Source organism: Octodon degus, unplaced genomic scaffold (genome assembly GCF_000260255.1).
Source record: "Octodon degus isolate 3935 unplaced genomic scaffold, OctDeg1.0 scaffold00091, whole genome shotgun sequence".
Lineage (NCBI taxonomy): Eukaryota > Metazoa > Chordata > Mammalia > Rodentia > Octodontidae > Octodon > Octodon degus.
In genome coordinates this window covers 2566885-2588562 of record NW_004524667.1, presented here as the reverse complement: position 1 = coordinate 2588562, position 21678 = coordinate 2566885, and the positions used below count along the sequence as shown (strand labels likewise).

The 21678-nt window shown below is 36.0% G+C and overlaps 2 protein-coding genes across 2 annotated transcripts in view; both read right to left on the bottom strand.

The window, feature by feature from the left end:
• Window positions 1-13194, bottom strand: part of Mcmdc2 (minichromosome maintenance domain containing 2) — a 39704-nt gene extending 26510 nt beyond the window's left edge. The window contains exons 1-9 of the mRNA XM_004637528.1: window positions 13008-13194; window positions 12793-12923; window positions 12659-12718; window positions 9888-10083; window positions 8738-8860; window positions 8514-8618; window positions 5118-5243; window positions 3725-3962; window positions 1536-1741 (exon numbers count right to left, since the gene is read on the bottom strand). Coding sequence (XP_004637585.1) covers window positions 1536-1741; window positions 3725-3962; window positions 5118-5243; window positions 8514-8618; window positions 8738-8860; window positions 9888-10083; window positions 12659-12718; window positions 12793-12923; window positions 13008-13101 — 1279 coding nt within the window. The 5' untranslated portion in view covers window positions 13102-13194. The remainder of the gene's footprint in view (window positions 1-1535; window positions 1742-3724; window positions 3963-5117; window positions 5244-8513; window positions 8619-8737; window positions 8861-9887; window positions 10084-12658; window positions 12719-12792; window positions 12924-13007) is intronic.
• A 5888-nt stretch (window positions 13195-19082) lies between these two features.
• Window positions 19083-21678, bottom strand: part of Sgk3 (serum/glucocorticoid regulated kinase family member 3) — a 72511-nt gene continuing 69915 nt past the window's right edge. The window contains exon 13 of the mRNA XM_023722386.1: window positions 19083-19969. Coding sequence (XP_023578154.1) covers window positions 19799-19969 — 171 coding nt within the window. The 3' untranslated portion in view covers window positions 19083-19798. The remainder of the gene's footprint in view (window positions 19970-21678) is intronic.

The following is a 21678-nucleotide window of genomic DNA, read 5'->3' as shown; positions in this document are numbered from 1 at the left end:
CAGTGGGAATATGGTTCAGTGGGAATATGAATGTTCATATACCACAACCAAATGGAATTTATCTATTATGTATGCACAACTGGCTCAACACTCAAAGGTTTTTTTTTGTGTGTGTTTTTTGTTTTTTAAGTCTGGGTAGAAATTATTGTCAAGTAGATAGAGGGAATTACACATTTCCATGAGAAGGTCAGCTGGACACATTCTTATGCACTCAAGAGTTACTCTTGGGATCCAGTGAAGTGGTGTGACAATGACGCTGCTGCTTGCTGCTGCAGCTGCTGCTACTGCTACTAGTACCGATGCTCATGTATAAATTGCTGCTGGGCTAGGTGTGGTGGCACATGCCTGTAATCCCAGTTCTGGGGAGGCTGAAACAGGAGGATCACTATGGATCCACGGTGGATAGCGAGATCCAAATTATAATCCAGATAAAACTGGTGACAGGCTTGTAGGAAGACCTCCGTGGTACCAGCAAACTCCTTCCTGAAACTGGGCTGCAGAGAGACTAATTCATTCTGGACCTCCCTGGCACATGCCAGTGTCTTCTCCCAACCATGGTGCAGAGTGTCCACTTTGATAATCTCTCCCTTCAAATTCAGAAGTTCATATTTGCTAAGAAGGGCGTAAGATTCCTGGAAGAGCCAAGTCCAGGCAAAAGAGCGGGGCCACGTGGGTGGCGCGGCACAAGAAGATGGCCACCACCAGTGAGAGGCTTTGGGTACGAATGGTGGGTCGGGAGTGGCCACCATGAGCGAGGGCTCCTGGGAAGCATACTGGGCAGCCGACCAGGGCACGCACAGGTAGGTCTCACTGCCTGTGCCCTTCTTGGAACATTGTTAGTCCTGCTGACACGCCCCAATGAGAGGCACTGCCAGTCTTGCCCTGAGCAGAAGCCCGAGGTTTCAAAGTTATTTAATATACACTATCGCCTTTAATAAATTAAAGGAGAAATATCACATGATCAGATTAACAGTTGCCCCCCAAAAACTGACAAAATCAAACACCTATTCATAAAAAAAAAAAAAAAAAGTTCAGCAAGTATGAATAGGGAACTTCCTAAAAAAAACTTCCAAAATATCTACAAAAAGCATACAGTTAACATCATACTTAATGAGAACTGTAAAGCATTCCCACTAAGACCAGGAGCCAAGCTAGAATATAACCTCTCACTACCACTTTTCAACATTGAACTGAAAGTCTTTTTTTTTTTTTTTTGGCAGAACCGGGTATTGAACTCAGGCTCTTGCTATCTCTTGCTATTCTACTGAGCTATCTCCCTGGACCTGAATTGAAAGTCTTAATGCAATAAGACAAGCAGAAATAAATCTGGCCCAATGTAAAGCAATGCATTAGCACAACTCAAAGCAAAGACTAAAACCATGCATTTACGTATTAAGTTCTTTTTTAGTTGTGCAACTAAAATGAGAAATGACATTTAATTTCTAAACTCCTAAAACATTATTATGTTAACTAATTCCTTGGCATTGATAAGACTAGGTTAAATAGGTAACAATTAATTTAAAAATATGGTTTACCTGACTGAAGTTGTTCAAGTTTATCTTTTTTGTGTGAGCACAAGTCTCCTATAAAGCAGATACCACCTTTAGCTAGCAAAGCACTGCCAGCTTGAATGCTAACTGCTCCAGTTCCATATTTATCTCTGGATAGAGTAGGAAAAATTTCAGTAGAGACTGGATGATGTATACCACGAGGAACAAGGCTTATGCTAAAATTCAAAAGTCTAAAGGAAAAATAAATCATTACTATTATTTAATATTTGACTTTCAGAAGTCATATGTGTTAACAGTTACACAATTAAATTTGATGCAACGTCTACTGAGCACCCCTCATATATGCAGCAGGTTGAAACTACAGATAAACTTGGACAGCTCATAGCCTAGGAAAAGAAACAGAAAACTAACATACAATGTGATAAGTACTCAAGTAATGTATTGAGAATACTAATAAGGGAATATTATTTTTTTCTAGGAAGGAGTCAGAGAAAGCTTCTGGGTTATTCTTTTTTTGTGGATTGCTTTCTTTTGCATATTCAGAATTTTACATTAGGCTTGCTAATGTCCCATCATGCCTATTTCTGCTGCTTCTGTATCATAGCAACTCTTGATATATCCTCTTAGTTTCTAACTTCTTTGCTAATTGCTCATTCTTTTCACTTCAAATTCTGAGAAAGGAACATAATTATTTCAGCTTAGCTCTAAAATGGTTGCCACAGAAATCAGTTGCTGATGCAATCAACTATGATGAACAGCTACAGACATGCAATGCAAAAGAATCTGATGGGGATAATCAACCACTATAAAATATGTCTTCAAATAGGAATTTGAAGATATACAAAATGAGAGAAAAAGGATTCAGATATGTTAGGTATAGATCAATTCTCCACAATAAATATAATATTGTATGTTACAAACATACACTAATAAAGATATATGAGGGAGAGAAATATTCAAAGAAACTTTTCAAGCCTATAAAACACTGGTTTTCAATCTTAGATTGCATTAAGATCACCTGAGGGAGCTTTTAAGCACATTTTAATGCCAAGAAATCCCACATTACTTAAGTTAGAAACAGGAGGTGGTATACATTTATATACATTTAAATATTTTAATTAAAAATTATATCCAGGTTCTTACTATGTGGGTCAGGTTGGTCTTAAACTCCTGAGCTGGTGAGTATTTAATTTTAACAAAACATTACTCAGTTATGTTAACCTAATTTGAAGTGTTTTTTTTTTTAGTTTTTTGGTTCTCTCTGTGTCTCTTTCTGTGTGTATGTAGACTGAATCCAGGAGCTACTAAGCTTCTTTCCTTCCTTCCTTCCTTCCTTCCTTCCTTCCTTCCTTCCTTCCTTCCTTCCTTCCTTCCTTTTTCTTTTCTTTTCTCATTCATTCATTCATTTTTTTGAGACAGGGTCTCACTGTATAGTTCAGGTTGGCCTTGGACTCACTGTGTAGCCTATGCTAGCTTCAATGTGGTGATCCTCCTTCCTAAGCCTCCCAACTGCTGGGATTATAAAATATTTTCTATTTTTTGAGACAGGATCTCCTTATGTTGCCCTGATTGACCTCAAATTTGCTATCTTTCTGCCTCACCTGGTATTATCAGTGTATACTACCATGCTCAGCTTAATTTCAAGTTTCAAAAATTTTAAATTCCATAAATTTATTAGCTTTAGAACAACATACAACATATTAACAAAGTATACTTGCTAGAGGGGAGTCCCTAAATGCTAAGTAGACACTTCCCCTAAAAAAGCCCCAGTGACTTTCACACTTCTTATATCCTCATTTGGGTGTAGTGAATGATTACTATTGAATGATATACATAAGGAAAGAAGAAAATAGCTTGTTAACTCATGGGATAAGATTAAATATGAACACAAGGTACAAAATCAGAATATTTGTCTAAGTAAGTTAAATAAATATTTTTGGGAGGCCCTAAAGAAGATGCATTTGCTGTATTTGTAAAGGTCTGAGTGGCAGAATAATTTAAAATTTTGAGTGGTGAGATTTGCAAAATGTCAAAAGCAAATATTACAATTCTCAATTTATGATTAAAAACTTTTGAACATCACTGATGAAAGTTGATTTAAATATGTACAGTTCTCAGATTAAAATTTCATACTGTAATAATACTAATGGGAAGTGCTTATGCAATTCTGCAACAAACTTACACTTTGAAAAAAATCACTGCACATATTTTACCTGTCTACAAGAAGAGTATCACTTGTTATAATTAAAATATCCAGGCAATTTTCTAGTTCCTTCTTACAATCACTTGTCTGTACTAGACTCATCAACAAACATAGCTTCAACAAATTATAAGTCCCAGGAGGAACAATTTGTGATGCGAAGATATTGGCAAGTATTGCTGTAAATTTCCAGCATGAACCAGAAGTCAAGGAGAGGAGACAATTGAAGTTGTCACTAATTCCTGAAGAAACTAAAAGTAAATAACAAAAATAGTATTATAGGTATATGATTCCACTTATCCAAAATATCAAATTATAGTTCTAGTGATGAACTATTCAAATTTTGTAAAATTAAATTATGAATGGAGGTTATGCTTGTCTGTCATTTCTATCTCAGAGAATGTAATAATAGGAAATAGTCACTTAATGTGCCCACATAAATTGGCTAGGGTTGAAGGCAAATCTCCTTTTAAGACATATAGAAGAAAAGGAGATCGTGGTGCTCTTGGAATGCTTACTGTATTTGCTCATATATTTCTTAATTTGAAATAATACTACCTTAAGTAAGAACAACAAGAATGGAAAGTATTGGAATGTTGTAGTTGAAATAAATTATTTGTATTCTATTCTGGAATCGCTATATTATTTTGTAACATTCTAGGTCTTCTCTATTCCTCATTTTCTCCAATTCTTGAAAAGTGTAAGTGTTCTGGTTTAAATATGAAGTGTTTTCTCCAAAACTCTTGCATTAAGGGCTTATCCCCAATGCAGCAACCTTCTCAGGTAGAACTTAGAGAGGTGACTGGACCACAGATGTGCTAACCTCACCGGTGGGTTAATCCATTGATGAGTTCATAGCTACATGGGCTATCATGAGGTAGGGCCCAGTTGGAGTTAGTAGACCACCAGGAACATGATTTTGAAGGGTATATCTTATCCAAGACTGTCTGTTTTTTTCCCCTTATTCTCTGCTTCCTGGCTGTCATCAGGTGAGTAGCTTTCTTTGCCATTCCTTTATACTCCCCTTCTTCCTGTCCATGAGTCATGTGCTGAAGACCAACCCCCTAGACCAAATGTGTAAGAACTGAAGCCTGTCCTTTGTCCAGTGCTCACTCATCTTGGACAGGAGTCTGTTGAGTCAAATGTACACACAATGAAATCCTGTCAGGCATCAGAGCTGTACGATATTATCCATGTTTTATTTTCTCCATGGCATTTATTGTCAGAAAAGATAGTATTGGTTGTTTATATTTTTATTGACCATCTACTACAGACTTCAGAATAGGAACTTGGCTGTCCTGTATCCCTAGTATTCAGAAGAGTGTGTAGCACAAAGACAAACAGTATTTATTTGCTGAATGGATTAACTGAAATTGAAATGTTTGTTAATATATGATTTTCCTTACCTTTTGGATTGCAAAAAGTGATGCTATTTGCTTCTATGCAGACAGCTGTTTGTGAACTTTTGACACACGCTGGAATTCCAATAATTTTATACTCATTTCCTATATCCATTTTATTTACTAATTCATCTAAAGTTATTAAACACAGAAAAGAGTACATGATCATATGTTTCAAACATCCAGACCCACAAAAAATTTAGTGGTTTGGTAGGTAATAAAGTACTTAGAATAACTATGTAGAATAATAGCGTTTAGAATAATAACTATATGTAAACCAATAAAGTAAGTTGAGACAGTTTCATGATATATTTTATACTTGTGTATAACAGGAATTACCTTTAAGAAGCATGTTAAACTACAGTTAAGAGTGAAAAAAAAAATTAGATGCTAGGGAGATAGCTCAGCAGTCTAAGACCCTGCCTGGCAAGCACGAAGATCTGGGTTTGATGCCTAGTACCACATGCTGTTCTAGCGTGGAACCCTGGGTGCGTTGTGCCAGTCACCAAAACTGGGCCTGGTGGCACATACCTATAATCCCAGTGCTGGGGAGGCTGACACAGAGGATCACTATGAGACCCTGTACCAAATAAATAAATAAATATTTTTAAAAGTAGAAAATTATTGTATATAAATGAAACACCTTTCTATTAAATGGCAGGGAATATTAATAAAAAGATTATATATGATAATATTATTGGGAAAGAAAAGAATTTTAAAAGGTGCTGTTCATTTCCTATAATATTTTATAATATATATGTAATATAATAACTTTAAACTGTAAAGTAGATATTATTCCCACTTCACACATGAAGAAACTAAAAAGGTAAGGGAATTACACAAGGCTATATTTCTAGTCAATAGCAGAACTGAAACCCATTCTATTTAGGATTTTCACTTATACATAGAGAATGGGTAAAGCTTTTGTATAAGTTCAATTTGAAAAACACACTAAATTTTGATCCTCTATTCCACCATTAGAAGATGCTTGGTGGCAAAATTATGAAAGAAAGGTTTACAAGAGGTTTGCAATTGTGAAGTTCTTTCTGTGCAGAAGAAGTGATCTTTTTTACTGTACCTTCTTAATACCAGACAGATACTGGTATAACTGTAGAACTAAAAGGGAAGAATCAGGCTCAACAAGTTGAGAAAGTAAAAACAAACACAAATGGGAAATTCTCTAAGGCCAGTTGCCTGGGAGCCTAAAGCAGGAAGACCATAAACTCACGGATAATCTGATCAACTTAGTGAGAACCTGTCTCAAAATTAAAAAATAAAAAGGGCTGAATATAGCTCACTGCTACCTGGGTTCAATTCCCAATAACACTACCCACAGTAAAACAAACAATAACAAAAAATCATGAACACTAAAATCCCCAAACCAACCAACCAACCAACCAACCAACCAACCAACCAAAAACCTAAAAATAACTAAAGAATGAGAAATGAATTACAAGATGAAAATAAAATCAAAGACCATTATCTCTATAAGTAAATAGTTCTTGGGAGTTTTGTATGTTTTTTATGCTGCTTTCTTTTAAAGAGAAAGAAATAATAAAACAAAATTTAAAATCAAGTTAGTAGAATTATAATAATTAATACATTGCCTGTTGTTGTCTTTGTAGTCGTTATTCAGAGTGTAAGATATAGGCATGATATTGAGACAAGGTCTCTCTATGTAGTTCAGGCTGACCTTGAATTCACTGTGTAGTCCATGCTAGCCTGGACTTGTGGCAGTCCTCCTACCTCACTCTCCTGTGTGCTGAGATTACAAGCTTGCACCACCATACTCAACTAGTAAATAGTTTTTTAAAAATATTTCATTAAATTTTAGAGTTTGGTGGATGTGTCCTGAGGTTACTGAAAGATCAAGAGGAAGAAAAGGAGCCTGGAAAATCTATGTATCTCTTCTAAGTGAACTCAAAAAGGTTGTTTAGGCCTGGGGATGTGATTCAGTGGCACAACACCTGCATGGCAAGCACGAGGTCCTATGTTCAATTCCCAGTACAAAAAAAAAAAAAAAAAAAAAAGGCCTGCTTTGATTTGTTTAATTTAATTTTATTTTTGTTTTTTATTTTTTAATTTAAAAAAATTTTGGGGGGAGCTTCTTTAGACAAAATGTTTTCTACAAAAGTGCAAATCAGCTTTGTACTAAACTATAGTCAAAATGGATCAAAGGTTTAAATTTTAAAATTTTACAAAATAGTCCTGTGAGATATGCTAATGGTATTTTGGTTAGGACTGCATTACATCTGCAGGACAATTCTGGGAGTATGGCCATTTTTACTATGTTGGTTCATGAACTCCAACGGCACAGGAAATACTACAATCGACAACTGGGACCTCATCTTATTAAAAGGTTTTGCACAGCAAAAGAAATCACAAACAGGGTGAAAAGACAACCCACAGTGGGAAAAAAATCTTAGTTCTTTCAGATGAAAGGCTTCTATTTAGAACATACAAAGAACTGAAAAAAAAAAAAAAAAATCAGGGCCGGTTAGATAGCTCAGTGAACTAAAGCGCTTGCTTAGGGCAGAGTGCAGCAGCCAGGGTTTGATCCCCGGGGTTCAAGTCTGCTCTATGTAGTGAGACCCTGTAGACCTTGTACTAAATATGTTAAAAAAATCAGACCCCCAAACTTAAAGACCCAAGCCAAAAATGGGCATCAGAAATGAACAGAGACTTCTCAGAAAAAGTACAATCAGCAAAGAAATATATGAAAAAAATGTTCAACATTACTGATCATTTGAGAGATGCAAATTAAAACACTGAGATTCCATATCACTCTAGAAAGAATGGCTATTACTAAGAAATCAATGCATAAAAAATACTGGTGGGACTGTGGAGAAAATTTCATTTAGGAGAAAAAGTTTCAGCCCCATCCTCATTTTCAGTCCTGGCTTTTCTGTGAAGACTTATTTCTTTCCTGAGCAACTGACATTAAGTGATTTTTCTTCTTCACAGTGTACTATCTAGTTCACAGGTACTTAGCTATGTAGTTCTCAATAGAGAATCAAATGTGAATGCAAAATACTTGAGTTTTTTACTACATGAAGGAATAAAAACAAAGTTTTTACTTTTGTGAAGTTTGTATACTAAAACAATAATCTCAATCTTAACAATGACAAACAGATAAAAAAAAGAGGGATTATTGCCTTAAAATGACTGTAAACCTGAGGATTAGCATAATGATTTAGATACAGTAGGTGAGTACAAATATTGTTTAAAATGAATACTGTGTGATTGAATAATTGACACATTAGCTAAATGGAACTTTAAGAAAACTCAAGAATAAAATGACTTGTCATTTCTAAGGTATAGAAGCATAGTATTAATATATATACACATAAATAAGTCAACTCTGTCTTCCAGCAATTTTGAATTTAAACAGAATTTACATACCTCTTAGGAAGACTGTAAAAGATTGAAACCGAAAGGGCTGATTTTTAGGATGTCCTTGAAAAGCGTGAAGTGCTTTTGTGGTAATTATTTCAATTACCTGTTTATCTACAGGCAAAAATTAAAACATTTATTATTAGAATATATATTCAATTTAATTCTCATATTAAAATATTGGATACTATTTTAAACATCATAATTATAAGAAGGCATAAATGCATTATTACCACCAAGAACTCTAAATTTTCTGTCTTCTTGAAGTGAAGATGAACATAGATTACACAAAAAGTCATTTCTTACTGTTGCAGATTCGGTAGCACCAGGCATGTGCACTCTTATATACTGAAATCCTGAAAGAAAGCAATGGCAAGCTTCATTTGCTTTCAAATTTACCTATTTTCAATCATTTAATGTTAATCTAATTCAAAGGACTAGTAATTCAGTCTTGCACTTAGGTTCAGAATAGATCAACTATCATTTATTCCGTGGCTGTTTCTTGCTGGGCACTGCATTAAGACACTGGTATATTAAATACTGGATGCTTGAACACTCAGTTTCTACATATACTAATGAGAAATATACTTTCCATATGTGGAATTCATTTGTAGAGTGAACCGAGTATACAGAAAGAAGAGAGTTGTATTCAGCTCAACCAGGGTGTGTCTTAGTTACTTGCTGCTGAGACAAAATACTCAATGCTCAAAGTTAAAAGATGAAAGGTTTATTTGGCTCAGAGTTTGCAGAGGTTTCAGTTTATAGGTGGCTGGCTCCAAGGGAGGATGGTAAGGAATAAATGCATCATAGAGGAGAAGCAGTTCAGGCAGGCATCAAAGCAATATGCAATGAGCAATAAGAAGCAAGGCCACAGCTCTTTCAGTCCCTTATACTTTATCCAGGCTACCCACCCTTAGTGAGAAGCACTCACACTATTAATCCTAGCACCCTTAATTGTACCACTATACCATTAAATCAATCCTAGTGTTACTCTAGATCCAGCCACCTCTGAAAAGCCCCCCCAATGAATGGCCACAGGAGATGTGGGGGGATATCTAGACACAAACCATAACAGTGTGAGAAATAAAAAGATATCCTGTAGAAAGACTGAACTGGTAAGACAAAGTATGAGGAGAACACATTAAATGGAGAGGGAAAAGAATGAGTGTATCCAAAGAACTAGAATATAAGAGCATTTATTAAATTGATAGTAGGTACAAAGGAGAGAAACAATTTTTTTCAGGAGTATGCAAAGTAAACTTATAAACACTAGAAGATATGAACTTTACTCTTTCACTACATTGTGATTAGTAACTAAATTGAAAATATCATTTGGAATTAGACAAACTGCTTGATCTTTTCATTTTTTACCTTAATATTTACCTTTTGAAAGGGGGCATACTTCATCTGAGCAAAGGAATCTTGCACCTTGTGTATACTTGGTTACAGTTGTCATTGCAATCACTATTCCTTGCATCATATAAAATCTTTGAGATGTATAATCAAGTGGAAATTCACAAAGATCAAGAGCATAACTTGGCAGAGGAGGTAAATGTGTTAATTTCAGCACTATATTAATCTGATAAGAACATAAAAATAGTATTAGTGAAAAGCATAAATTCAACTGCTCTTGAAGTATAACATCAGTGCACCGCAGAATCCAGTAAGCAATTTGTTAGTGTTAAGAACCAAATTTTAAGCATGAAAAGAGATTTAAAAAACAAAAGAATAAAACTCTTATAAACTAACATTTTAATTGGAACTATCATGAGGAACCCATTATTTTTCTTTAAGAATATATTCTTCCTGGCTATAACCACTAACACTAATTTTAAAACAATTTAAACCCAATAGCAAAAAATACATTTAGTGTCCAAATTGTGATCTTTAGGTTGTCATTTTTTGCTAAAAAGAACAAAGGCTCTTTGGAAGAAATGGCTTATTCTAGGTTTGGAACAGAAAATATGCTAGATAGACTTGGTTCATCTTGTGCTAGAAATTAGTTGTCCTAATCCTAGGATTCTAAGAGGATGAGGCAGAAGGACTACAAGTTCAATTCCACTGCAGGCTAATTTAGGAACATGGAAAGGTTAAAAAATAAAAAAGTGGGGAGATGGTGTGCTGCGGATGCAGCTTGTGAGTCCTGGGTTCAATGCTCTGTACCACAAAAACAAACTAACAAACAAAAATCTAATGGTGTCTGTCAAAAGGATGTAGGAGTTAACTAGAAGAGAGACTCCTCAAAACAAAAGCCGTAAGCATCAAAACAAGTGACAGATTATTACAACTCTCAACTATATTGAAAAGCTCATGAGGTCTTTGCATCAAAAAAAGGAAAAACAAAAAAAAATTTACCATTGTTAGAAGTTGCTACATTTTAACTCATTATAGGGAAATAAGCATTCATCCTGCTATTCCTGTGCAAACTGTATTTCAGAGTATTCAAATAGTTGACAAAGAAAATTTCTCTCATTGAATTATTTCAGCCAATAAATTCAGAAAAAATACTAAAATTAGGAAAATTGCAAATTTTCAACTCTTACTGAAATGATGGATTCTAGGATAGATTCTAAAACATTTGGGTAGAAGTTGTCAGGATGCTGCATAATGGAGGGATTAGAATGACCTTGAACCCACTGATCAATTGTGAAATTGCTAAAAGTGGGAAAAATTATATCATCCTGATATATTGCAATACTGTAATGACACTAACAGGATATATTCTTGTTAAAATGAATTAAATCCAGGGCCAGCCTGATAGCTCAGTGGACTAAAGCGCCTGCTTAGGCAGAGTGCAGCACCTGGGGTTCGATCCCGCAGTGTGCCGTGCAGGCCCTGCCATGGAGGTGTGCTGAGACAGCGACTAAGATTGTGCGTGGTGGCGTGCACCTGTAATGCTAGTACTTGGGAGGCTGAAAACAGGAGAATCACTATGAGTCCTATCTACATAGTGAGACCCTGTAGACCCTGTACTAAATACAGAAAATAAATAAATAAATAAATAAATAAATAAAATGAATGAAATTTGAATCTAAGTCTTTAGGGGATACTTTTATTTAGCTATAAGGTATATAAAAGAATAAATTACAGAGTACCATAAAGAGGCAATCAAATAAATCTTGATTATGTAAAATTTTATAGGATAGTTTTTTTAATCACTGTATAAAAGAGAGGGAAAGAGAATGGCTCTATTTAAAAGGCCTGTACCCTGATATAAGAATGAATTATACTATGTGGCCCTTGCTTTGATACTGATTTAAACAGGCTAGTTGAAAGACATTCTCAAGACAATTAAGCAAATTTAACCATGGATTAGATATTAAATGTTATCAACAAATTATCATTACTTTTATAAGGGATGATGATAACACTGTGGTTATATTTTAAAAGTCCACAATTTTTAGAAGCAAACATTAAAGTATAGGTAGGTGTCAAACAATAGAACATCTAGGATTTGTTCTAAAATATTTCAGATAAAAATAGGTGATGAAAGGGCTGGCAAGATAGCTCAGCAGACTAAGCACCTGCTTAGGCAAGCACAGTGACTGAGGTTTGATCCCCAGCATCACAAGCTGCACTGGACCCACCACTGGGTGTCCTGAGCTGGCCATGGAGACCCAGCTAGCATGGTGCTGCACGCCTGTAATCCCAGCACTGGGGAGGCTGAAAACAGGAGGATCACCATGAATCCGAGGTGCATAGTGAGAACCTGTACCAAATGCACAAAAAAAATGGGTGATGAAGAGATGGCAAAGTATTATAAAAATGAGTGACACATATAGCATTGTATTACTCTTTGAGGTATGTTTGAAATCATAAAAGTGTTTAATCTTCTTTTCTTTTCTTTCCTTTTTCAAGACAGGATTTTGCTACAGCCCAGGCTCACTTTGAATTTGCTACGTAGCTCACGTTGGCTTCTAACTCAATATCTTCCTGCCTCACCTCCAGAGTGCTGGGATTAATAATGTGCACCACACTTGGCTTAAAAAAGTTTAATTTTATAAGTGATAACACAGGAAAGAAATATGAACATATAAGGTATTCTGTTAAACTTTGAAAAGTAGTTTTTTAAAACATCTATAAATATGAAAATATTAATTTATAAGTCATCTTGAAAGTTTGTACCTGACTTTTGTTAGTTATTTAAGACTTACTTGCGTTTCAGTCTGTAATTGTCCAATTAATGAGAGAGTCTTAACAGCAATAAAACAGACCTGTGATTTCAAATAAACAAACAAAGTTATCAAGAATTCTATGTGGTGTAAAAGTATTTCTTTCCTTAACTTACTGATTGAAAAACTTGAGCAGCTTTTAATGGATGGTGTAAAATGTGATTTCCAAGTTCAGCATCTAATTCAAGAACATCAGAGGGATTTATTAAAATATTGAATCGATATACAGCATAACTTTGTTTTGAATCTGTGAAAATAAATAAATGCAGAAGTCAGGATAACTATGTAGAATTTTTTTGAAAGTTTCTAAAACTATCTTCGCTGAACATACCATTGTAATAATTGCAATCATCTATAAACTTTTGGAGAGCTCCACTTCTGTCAAGATAGATGAGGGCTGCCTCTTTCATTTTTAAATTCGACATTTTCTCCTAATTATTCTTCTTTATTACTAATTGATTAAATTGCAGTTTCTGATGAAGATTACAAGTATTGACTCACAGCAATGATGAAAAACTCTAAAAATAAAATAAAATTTATTTTTGAAGAACTCTAATAAAACTTTCCAAACTGGTAAACTTAAAATTGAGAGTTGTTTTCTTTAGCCACATAACATTTTTGGGAGGTTGTTGGGGCTTCAATCCAAGATTCACACATGCTGAGCATGTGGTCTAACACTAAGCTACAGATTCCCAGTCCTCAAACAACATTTTCATGAACATTTACCTGATAGTCTTCAAGATCACAAACTTAAGAACAAAAGCCACAGCTGGGCAGTTGTGGTACACATGTACTTACAATACCATTAAACCAGAGAGCAGAGGCAGGAGAATTCCAACTTCCAGGCCAGTCTGAACAGTGAGACCCTCTCTTTAAAACATGCAAGAAAAGGGGCTGGAGATCTAATTCAATGCCAGAGTGCTTGCCTACCATGTAGAAAGAGAACAAAAGCACCAAACACAGGAACTTCAAACTTTTTTTTACAAAGGAAGTACTGTACTCCAAAACATGCTTGTTGAAATATACTGGATGATAAGGTTCCCTTGTAGACAGTGTTTAAAAAGTGTGGTAAAAATTGCTTCCTATGGGGCCAGGGAGATGGCTCAGTAGAATAAGCACTTCTTCAGCAAGCGAAAGGGCCTGGTTCCGCAAGGGAAAAACAAACAAACAAACAAACAAACAAAAAAAAATCAGCCAATCACAGAGCATTAAAAAAAAGAGGCCGGGGAGATGGCTCAGTGGAATAAGCACTTCCCTGGCAGGTGCAGGGGTCTGAGTTCAATCCCTGGTTCTGCTAAGGAAAAATAAATACATAAAATAAATATCAGTTTGGGGCCAGGGAGATGGCTCAGTAGAATAAGCACTTGCCTGGCAAGCACAAGAACCTGAGTTCAATCCCAGGTTCTGAAAAAAAAAAAAAGTTGCTTCATACATTCAATCTAAGTAACAAAATGTTGGAAAATGAGTACTAACTTGGGAAATCTGAGAAATTAATATTCTACCCAGCATTGATCTTTATGAGAAAATCACTCGATCTCTTTTGGCTCATCATTTATTTGTAAGAAATGAAGGGGCTATACTTTATGTTAAAGCTTCTTTCACTTTTATATCTTGTGTCAGTGACCACCATAGTAGTAACAAGCAGAGTGGAATATGAAAAATTTAAAGACAACACCAACTGGAAGCAAACAGTATATGCCTTATAATAATTATAATGGGTATTAGAAAAATGATGATTCAAGATTGGATCTTGCCTTCAACTTGTCAATTCCAAGAAGTCAGAAACGACTAATACATTTATCAATTATTTATTTGGCACCTTCTATGTGTTAGATAACCGAAGTATCCTAGGAACTACAGATACATAATTATTCCTATCCTTCAGGAGTACAGTGAGAGAAGGTATGTGGGAAACAGTTCAGCGATGATTGAAATGCTGTAACTGAAACTTGAATATTGTAGGGAGCACGGAAGGAACCCCATATGTGAAATCCATAAAATTTGGGGTCATCTTTGTGTATGAGCCATATGTCCCATTATTTTAGGATATTTTGATTGAAGACAGTGGGATCATAAACAAGCTATGAATGCTACTTAAATGCCAACATTTGGTTGATAAGTATCTCTAAAGAAGGTAAGTTTTCCAGAAAAAAGGGTAAATACCGGTAGCTCCCATTGTGAGTCTCACTACTGGATCTAGCTCCTTCCTGCCTATCTTTTTCACTATTAGTAGGCCTGAAAAGTCAGTCTGTTGCTCTGTGGCTGTAAATACAATTAATCTTTAAATGTGTCGTGTTCAGGACATTACATCTCCGCTTCACTAGAACATTAGGTTTCTGAAGATGGATATAAGCTATTAATGAAAGGGTTGGTTGAGGCCAGTTATTAAAGTTTTTGAAACGTATAATGACTACATAGGCGAAAAGAGCCCTACAAAAGGGGTTTGTTCCCTGGTCCCAAATGCTGTGCCGGCCCCGCCCCCAGGCACGCTGAGCCTGCTACAAAGTCGGGGCGTGTCGGCGCATGCCTGTAATCCCAGCACTGGGGAGGCTGAAAACAGAAGGATTACTGAGTCCAAGCTGCGGAGTGAGACCCTGTACCAAATACATTAAGAAAAAACAAAACAAAAAACCAAAACTCTACAAAATATGACTTTCTTGTCACATTTTGTTTTGTCCATTTTAAGCAGAGGAGAATTACGATCAGACTTTTAGTTTGGAAATCAGCACCTGCAGCCAATGTGGAAAATGGGTTGAAACTATTGTAACATTCCTAAGAGATAGATGGAACAATCTAGAGCATTAGGGAAAAACTGGTAGATAGATTCTAAAATTTTAAAGATTCCACGTTGGATTTGGTGATTAATTTGTACAGCATCGGTGAGGAAGTGCCAAAAGGTAAGTATATGAGTTCTGTTGTTTCGTTGGTGATTGAACCTTCACACTAAGCTACACTCCCAGCCCTGGCTCTGTTTAAATTTTGAGGACTTTGCTAAAATCCTAAAATGACAGGGTGCGTGGGCTTGAGTTCACAATCCTGCCTCAGCCTCCCAAAATGCTGGGATTGCATGCGTCACCATTTCCGGGTGGTAAAGGGGGTTTTAAAAGTGAGTAGATGCTGCTGAATGCAGGAAGAGTGGGGAAAAGATAAGGTCCTGCCTCTGACGCGCTTCAGAAAACCGGCCCGCCTCTGGCGCGAGCCGGGAGCGACGCAACGGGAAGTCCTGAGCGGTGAGCACTTGCACAAGCCCAGGTAAAAGGAGTAAATAAGCACACTAAATACAAGATAAGCACTAAGTAAGGGTTAGAATTCTACCATAATTCTTTAAGCCCTCCCCGGGTCGAAGGCGCCGACTTTCACTCCAAGGGGCGCACGCGGGTCGTCTTCTTGCCTTGTTGGTCAGCGTCCGGGGTAAACTGCTGAGGAGACCTTGGCAGGAAAACACCTCACAACACGCGAAGCAGGTGACTGCGAACGCGGAGCCACGCGCGGGGCCCAGGGCCCTCCCCACCCCAGGGGCAGCCCGGCCTACTGTGCCGCACCCACCGGCCAGGCTGGTCGCCGTCGCCTCGAGTGCGCGGACGCGGATGGCAGAAGGCAGAAGGCAGAAGGCAGAAGGCAGCGGGCCGGACAGGCCTCCGCCCGCGCATGCGCACACTCGCCTCAGCGGCACGCGCGCAGGCTGCCCAGAAGGGCGCCGCGCGCCAGCGCAAGGGCACGTGGCCAGCGCTCCCGGCGAGCCCCGGGGTTCAGTCCCCAAAAGCAGGGGAAAGGTGGCTGTTAGTGTTCAACTTCACATGCATCACTCCTTTGCAGTGCTGGTCAGGGAATCCAGGGTCTCCACATACGCTAGGCAAAAGCTCTGGGCCTGAGCAACATCCTGAGCCCTTAAAATGTAATTTTTACATTATTTACTACCATTTGACTCATTAGAGAAAAAATTCAGCACAGCAAAGCTACATTAACTATTTTGTAGAAGGAGCTGGAAGGGGAAAAAAGAAAAAGAATTCAACAAAGATGAACCTTAAATACATTCCTATAAAAGAGAATTTATAGTAAACATTTACAAATTGCATTTGAATGCAGGATTTTTGTAAACCATCTGATGTGTCTGAGCCTTAAAGTAACATGATTTGAACAATGATACATGTTTATATTATTCTTTAATATTTACATATTCTCTAAATATTCAACAATGGTGACCCATCATATTCTGTCCAATATATAAAAGAAATTGCTCTTCATCTGTAGGACTCTTTAGCTACTTCATTGCTATAAATCAGTCTCAATTTATAATTTTCTACTGGCTTATGTACAACTGCTTTGAACTGTTTCAAATAAGTAAATTATTAAGACATAAACTAAGAAAGTTGAATTTTTCTTTACTTTCATACAAATGAGAAAACAAAGTACAGAAATATTTTTGTGTAGGGTTCTTTTTAACTAGTGAGGAATATGTTTGAAGAACTACAAATGGAACATAACATAGTATTCACAAGACATCAAAATGCTACGTCTCCAACTGAAATGCTATCAAGAAAATTACAAGCAATTTCTCTTAATATTATTTTAGTAAAGTGGCAAAGAACCCCAGTAATTTTTATATAAGAATCCTTTTACATTTAATAAAGGTATGTAATACTCCTTACCCTCCCTATTAATCTCACACACACAAGTTGGCATAGCATCTCAAGATACTCAAGTCACCTGAAACTCACTTATGTACACTGAAGGGTTCCCTACTCCTCTGTGCTCTGAGTCTAATCCTCAATAGCACTGCAAGGTAGAGCTTTTGGGAAGTGAATGGATTAGTGCCCTTTAGAGAACACAGAAAATCAGTTTCTTTCACCCCATAAGGACACATTGAGAGGATCCATCTATGAAAAGAGGGTCTCCATCAGACTGTTACCCACATTGGGAATGGAATAATCTGCAAAAATTAGGGTAAGTAAAAACCTTATTTGAAGTGGCAAGAAATCCTACTTCAAGAACAGAACCTCCAAACCACATGTATGAGTAATGAAAGTTTCATCATTTAGACCTTTTTGGTAAATACCATGAATCAGTTCAACTATTAAAAGGCCACACACTTTACTGATTTATGCTATGAGAGAAAAGATAAATTTGAAACTTGGAAGAAATTTTGTCCTAAAATAATACATATTAGCCTATAATCTGATAATTGATCCAAATATGTTAAAATTTCATGGCTTTTCTCCTTAAACAAGTAATTCATTTTGTAATGACTATTGTAACTATTACCAATTTTAATTTGTAATAATGACAGGCAACTTGATGATCATTAATATTTTTCACTAATTTTATTATACTATATAGATCTGTATTTCTGATCCAAGAAACACGAAAGTTCTAATTAAAATTTGTTCTTAAAAATTTACAATATTGCACTTTAATTTTTGGTAGTTTAAGGAATATCTGAGTAAAAAAGATCATACAAGAACTACAGTTTTTATCCTGCTTTATAAAGAACAAAGAACTTTGCTTAAGAGCAGAACTTACAGTATTATCAAACATACCAAATATTTACAGTGTAGACTAAAGTCTTACCTCTAAAGGAAGATTCAGTGTATTAGATGTAAGTATTAATTCAACAAAAGTACCCCTTCCATTCCCAATTCTGAGGAGTATTTTTAAGCCAAAAGGTATTGGTGAAAGATGCTTTTGTGATTTCTTTCAAGCGAATATACTTGGAAGGGAAGTTTGTTCTTAAAGCATCCAAACTGGCTCACCAAACCTTTATACTACTTCCTACATGATTTGAAAACGTGCAAGTTAATTGTTATGTTATAATTTCTATGATCCTGTACCTTTTCTAAGACACACAAAAATACTGAGGGACTGAGCTTATAATTTAGTGGTACAGTACATGCATGCTCAGCATGTGCAAGGCCCTGGGTTTGATCCCCAGACCCTCCCCACAAATACTGAATATGAAACTGCATGAATTATTTGAAATTTTTGTCATAGTGAAATTCATCTGCACTGACCTAGATTTGTTAATTTACTTTTAGATTCTCAATTAGGAAAAAAAAAATTCTCAATTAGGTAAATATACTAGAGATCTACTTTTCCCAAACAATTAGATAGTTTTGAAATAACTATTTGCACAAGCAATATTAAGATTTAGACCTATTTAACAGTATATTAAACATTCGAAACATCAAAGAATATAAATACAATATATTTTTAATATAAATATATAACACACAGACACTCATTTTTGGCCCCACCTTAAAAAAAAATCCAGCAATACTTTATTAGCCTTCAGCTCTTTGGGAAGTCTTAAATTTTTAATCATTGACTTTTTTTCCCTCTAGACTGAGACAGAAATCACAGTTTTACTTTTTATTATTTTTTATTTTTTGAGACAAGGTGTAATACTCTACTCAGGCTGGTCCTGAACTCACTATGTAGCCTAGAATAGACTTAAACTCTTGGTAATCAATCCTCCTGCCTCAGCCCCTAGTGCTGGGATTATAGGACTGTGTCATCATTTAAACTGGTATTTGAGAAGTAAATGATTTCCTTTTGTTACTTATCTGCAGGATGAATGGTTATTCCATGTAACTAGCAGCCAATGTGTTATGCTTCTTGTACTTTAATCCTACACCAAGACCTTTTATTTCAAACAGTGATTTATCATGGAATGATATGGTTTCTTCTCCAAAAACTATGTACCAATTGCATAGTTCTGATACAATAATGTAAGTCATAGTAGAGTTACAAAGGTATTAATATATATTAAATGAACTGAAACAAACTGTTAAAAACAATCTATCTTGAAAATGTTAGTGTAAACTTAAGAGGGAAACAGTCAATAGCAGAAGTTTTCTTTAAAAATAGGTTAATGCTAAGAATAACAGCTTTCAAATTTTGTTAAAAATAAGCTTAATAAACAAGAATACAAATTTTAATTCAAAACATAGCTCCTTGAAATGCCCTATTTCCTTGCATACAGCAGAAAATACATTTTCATAGTTTTTAACATTACATATAAAAATGAGGCACTGTTATACATATTTGAATCTATTCACACAAATAGGAGTTTCAGTCCCATCTGCAGGCTTGTGTTTGCTTGATGGCTTCTGAATTGCAAATTGTTCATGAAAATAAGTCTTCTGAAGGAGGTGCGTAAGAGAAACCAACAAATGCATCATCTGCCTCCAGTACACTAGCATTTACAATAGAGTAGTCAGAAGACACACACACAGAATATGGAACTGTTTCCTCTGTAAATACTGTGTCAAAGTTCCTGATATCATCCGGTCCAGCCTAAAACAGCAAAGGCATAATATTATTCCCTTTAGCTTTTCTGTTGTTAACTCAGTCCTTCATTAAAATGTCTTTGTGACTTTGTACTTTTTTCCTAGCAAGTTTAGGCATTTTCCTACTTCATTTTTCTGGCTTTCCTAATTTTTATTATTTAGGTGAAGTTAATCCGTTCTTATAATTAAGGTTTTTACTGTTGGATGTAGAGAAAAGAAACAAACAGTGAGAAAGGCTAGCTGTCATCACAGTTGCCCAACCTGGGCTAATTTGAACCTGACAGTCTGTAATTCATCCCCCTTTTCTCTATCCATCTCCAATCCTATGTTCACAAACAAAGCTCAGGTTTTGAGGACAGCATTTTTTATTTGGGCTTCCATAAATGCCTGCCTATCTACTCTGAGTTCTAGATGTGTGAAGCCTTCTGATGGAGGAAGGATGGGCTTGCAAGTAAAAATGAAAGCAACTCTTACTGGGCTACAGAGAAAACTAAAGTACTTGTTTAGAGCATGCTGGACTGTGGAGGACCAAGAAGACCAGATACATGGGAAATGAAGTGAGGTGGATACTTAGGCTCCAAGCGGTGGTTCTTTATGAAATCTGATGTAAGCTAGTGTATTTTCCTCTTTAAGAATATTTACAAATAAAAATTTGGATACAAACTCAAGTGACTCATTTGTAAAGATCACCCTTGAATCTAAGTTATTTCTTTTTTTTTTAAGGTTATTTCTGTCCTAAGAGAAAGGAATCCTAAAATGTCCAAGTCAAGAATCTATCTGAAGCGAACAGATCAGGATTCAGAGCAGATACTATAAATAAAGGATATTAGCCTTGTATATCTGTAAATTGAGCAGAGAACAGAAAAATCCAAATGGTAGGTCCTTCTACACAAGAAAAGCCCCTGTAGAGGACAAAGAATTCTAGAATTTACAGTACTGAACAGTTTAGCATTAAAAGAAATTTAATTATTATCCAGGATGGATGTATAGTTCAGTTTTGTAGAGTGCTTCCCTAATGTGCTCAAGGCCCTGGGTTTGATCCTTAACACTGCCAAAAAAGTAAAATTTCCATCTCATAGGAATTTTTAAATATAATCTTAGAAGCATGGTTTTATGGTTCAGATCTACATAATGTCCCCCAGAAGTCTAATGTGTCAGAAGATGGGTTCCAGTTGCAGGTAGGTCACTGAGGGCATAACCCAGACAGTGCATTTTTGTTCCCAGTTTCCTTTACCTTGGCCTTGCCGTCTCTGCCTTGAAGCCAACCAACTGTGGCCTAAATCCTCAGAAATGTGAGCCAACATAAACTTTTCCTTTAAGCTAAAGGTGTCAGGTATTTTGTCCAAGTGGTGGGAAAGCTGACTAACACACAGGTTTTCTGAATCTGGCTGTTTTATATAACTTATTTTAGCTCTGTTAACCTTTCTCTTCTATAGTCAACCAGTACAAATTCTAGAAAATGGGATAAACTGTCCCTAAATAGGATAAGTATTTCTGAAACTACATTTTTGGACTACAGAAAATAAATTTACAAATACTATGTTTATAGGTATCACACCTATTAACATCTGATATGGGCTATGCACAGAAACTCTTTTTTTTTATTTTTTTAATTTTTTTATTTATTTATTTGAGAGAGAGAGAGAGAGAGAGAGAGAGAGAGAGAGAGAGAGAGAGAGAGTGGTGTGTGTGTGTGTGGCCAGCTCAGCCCACCAG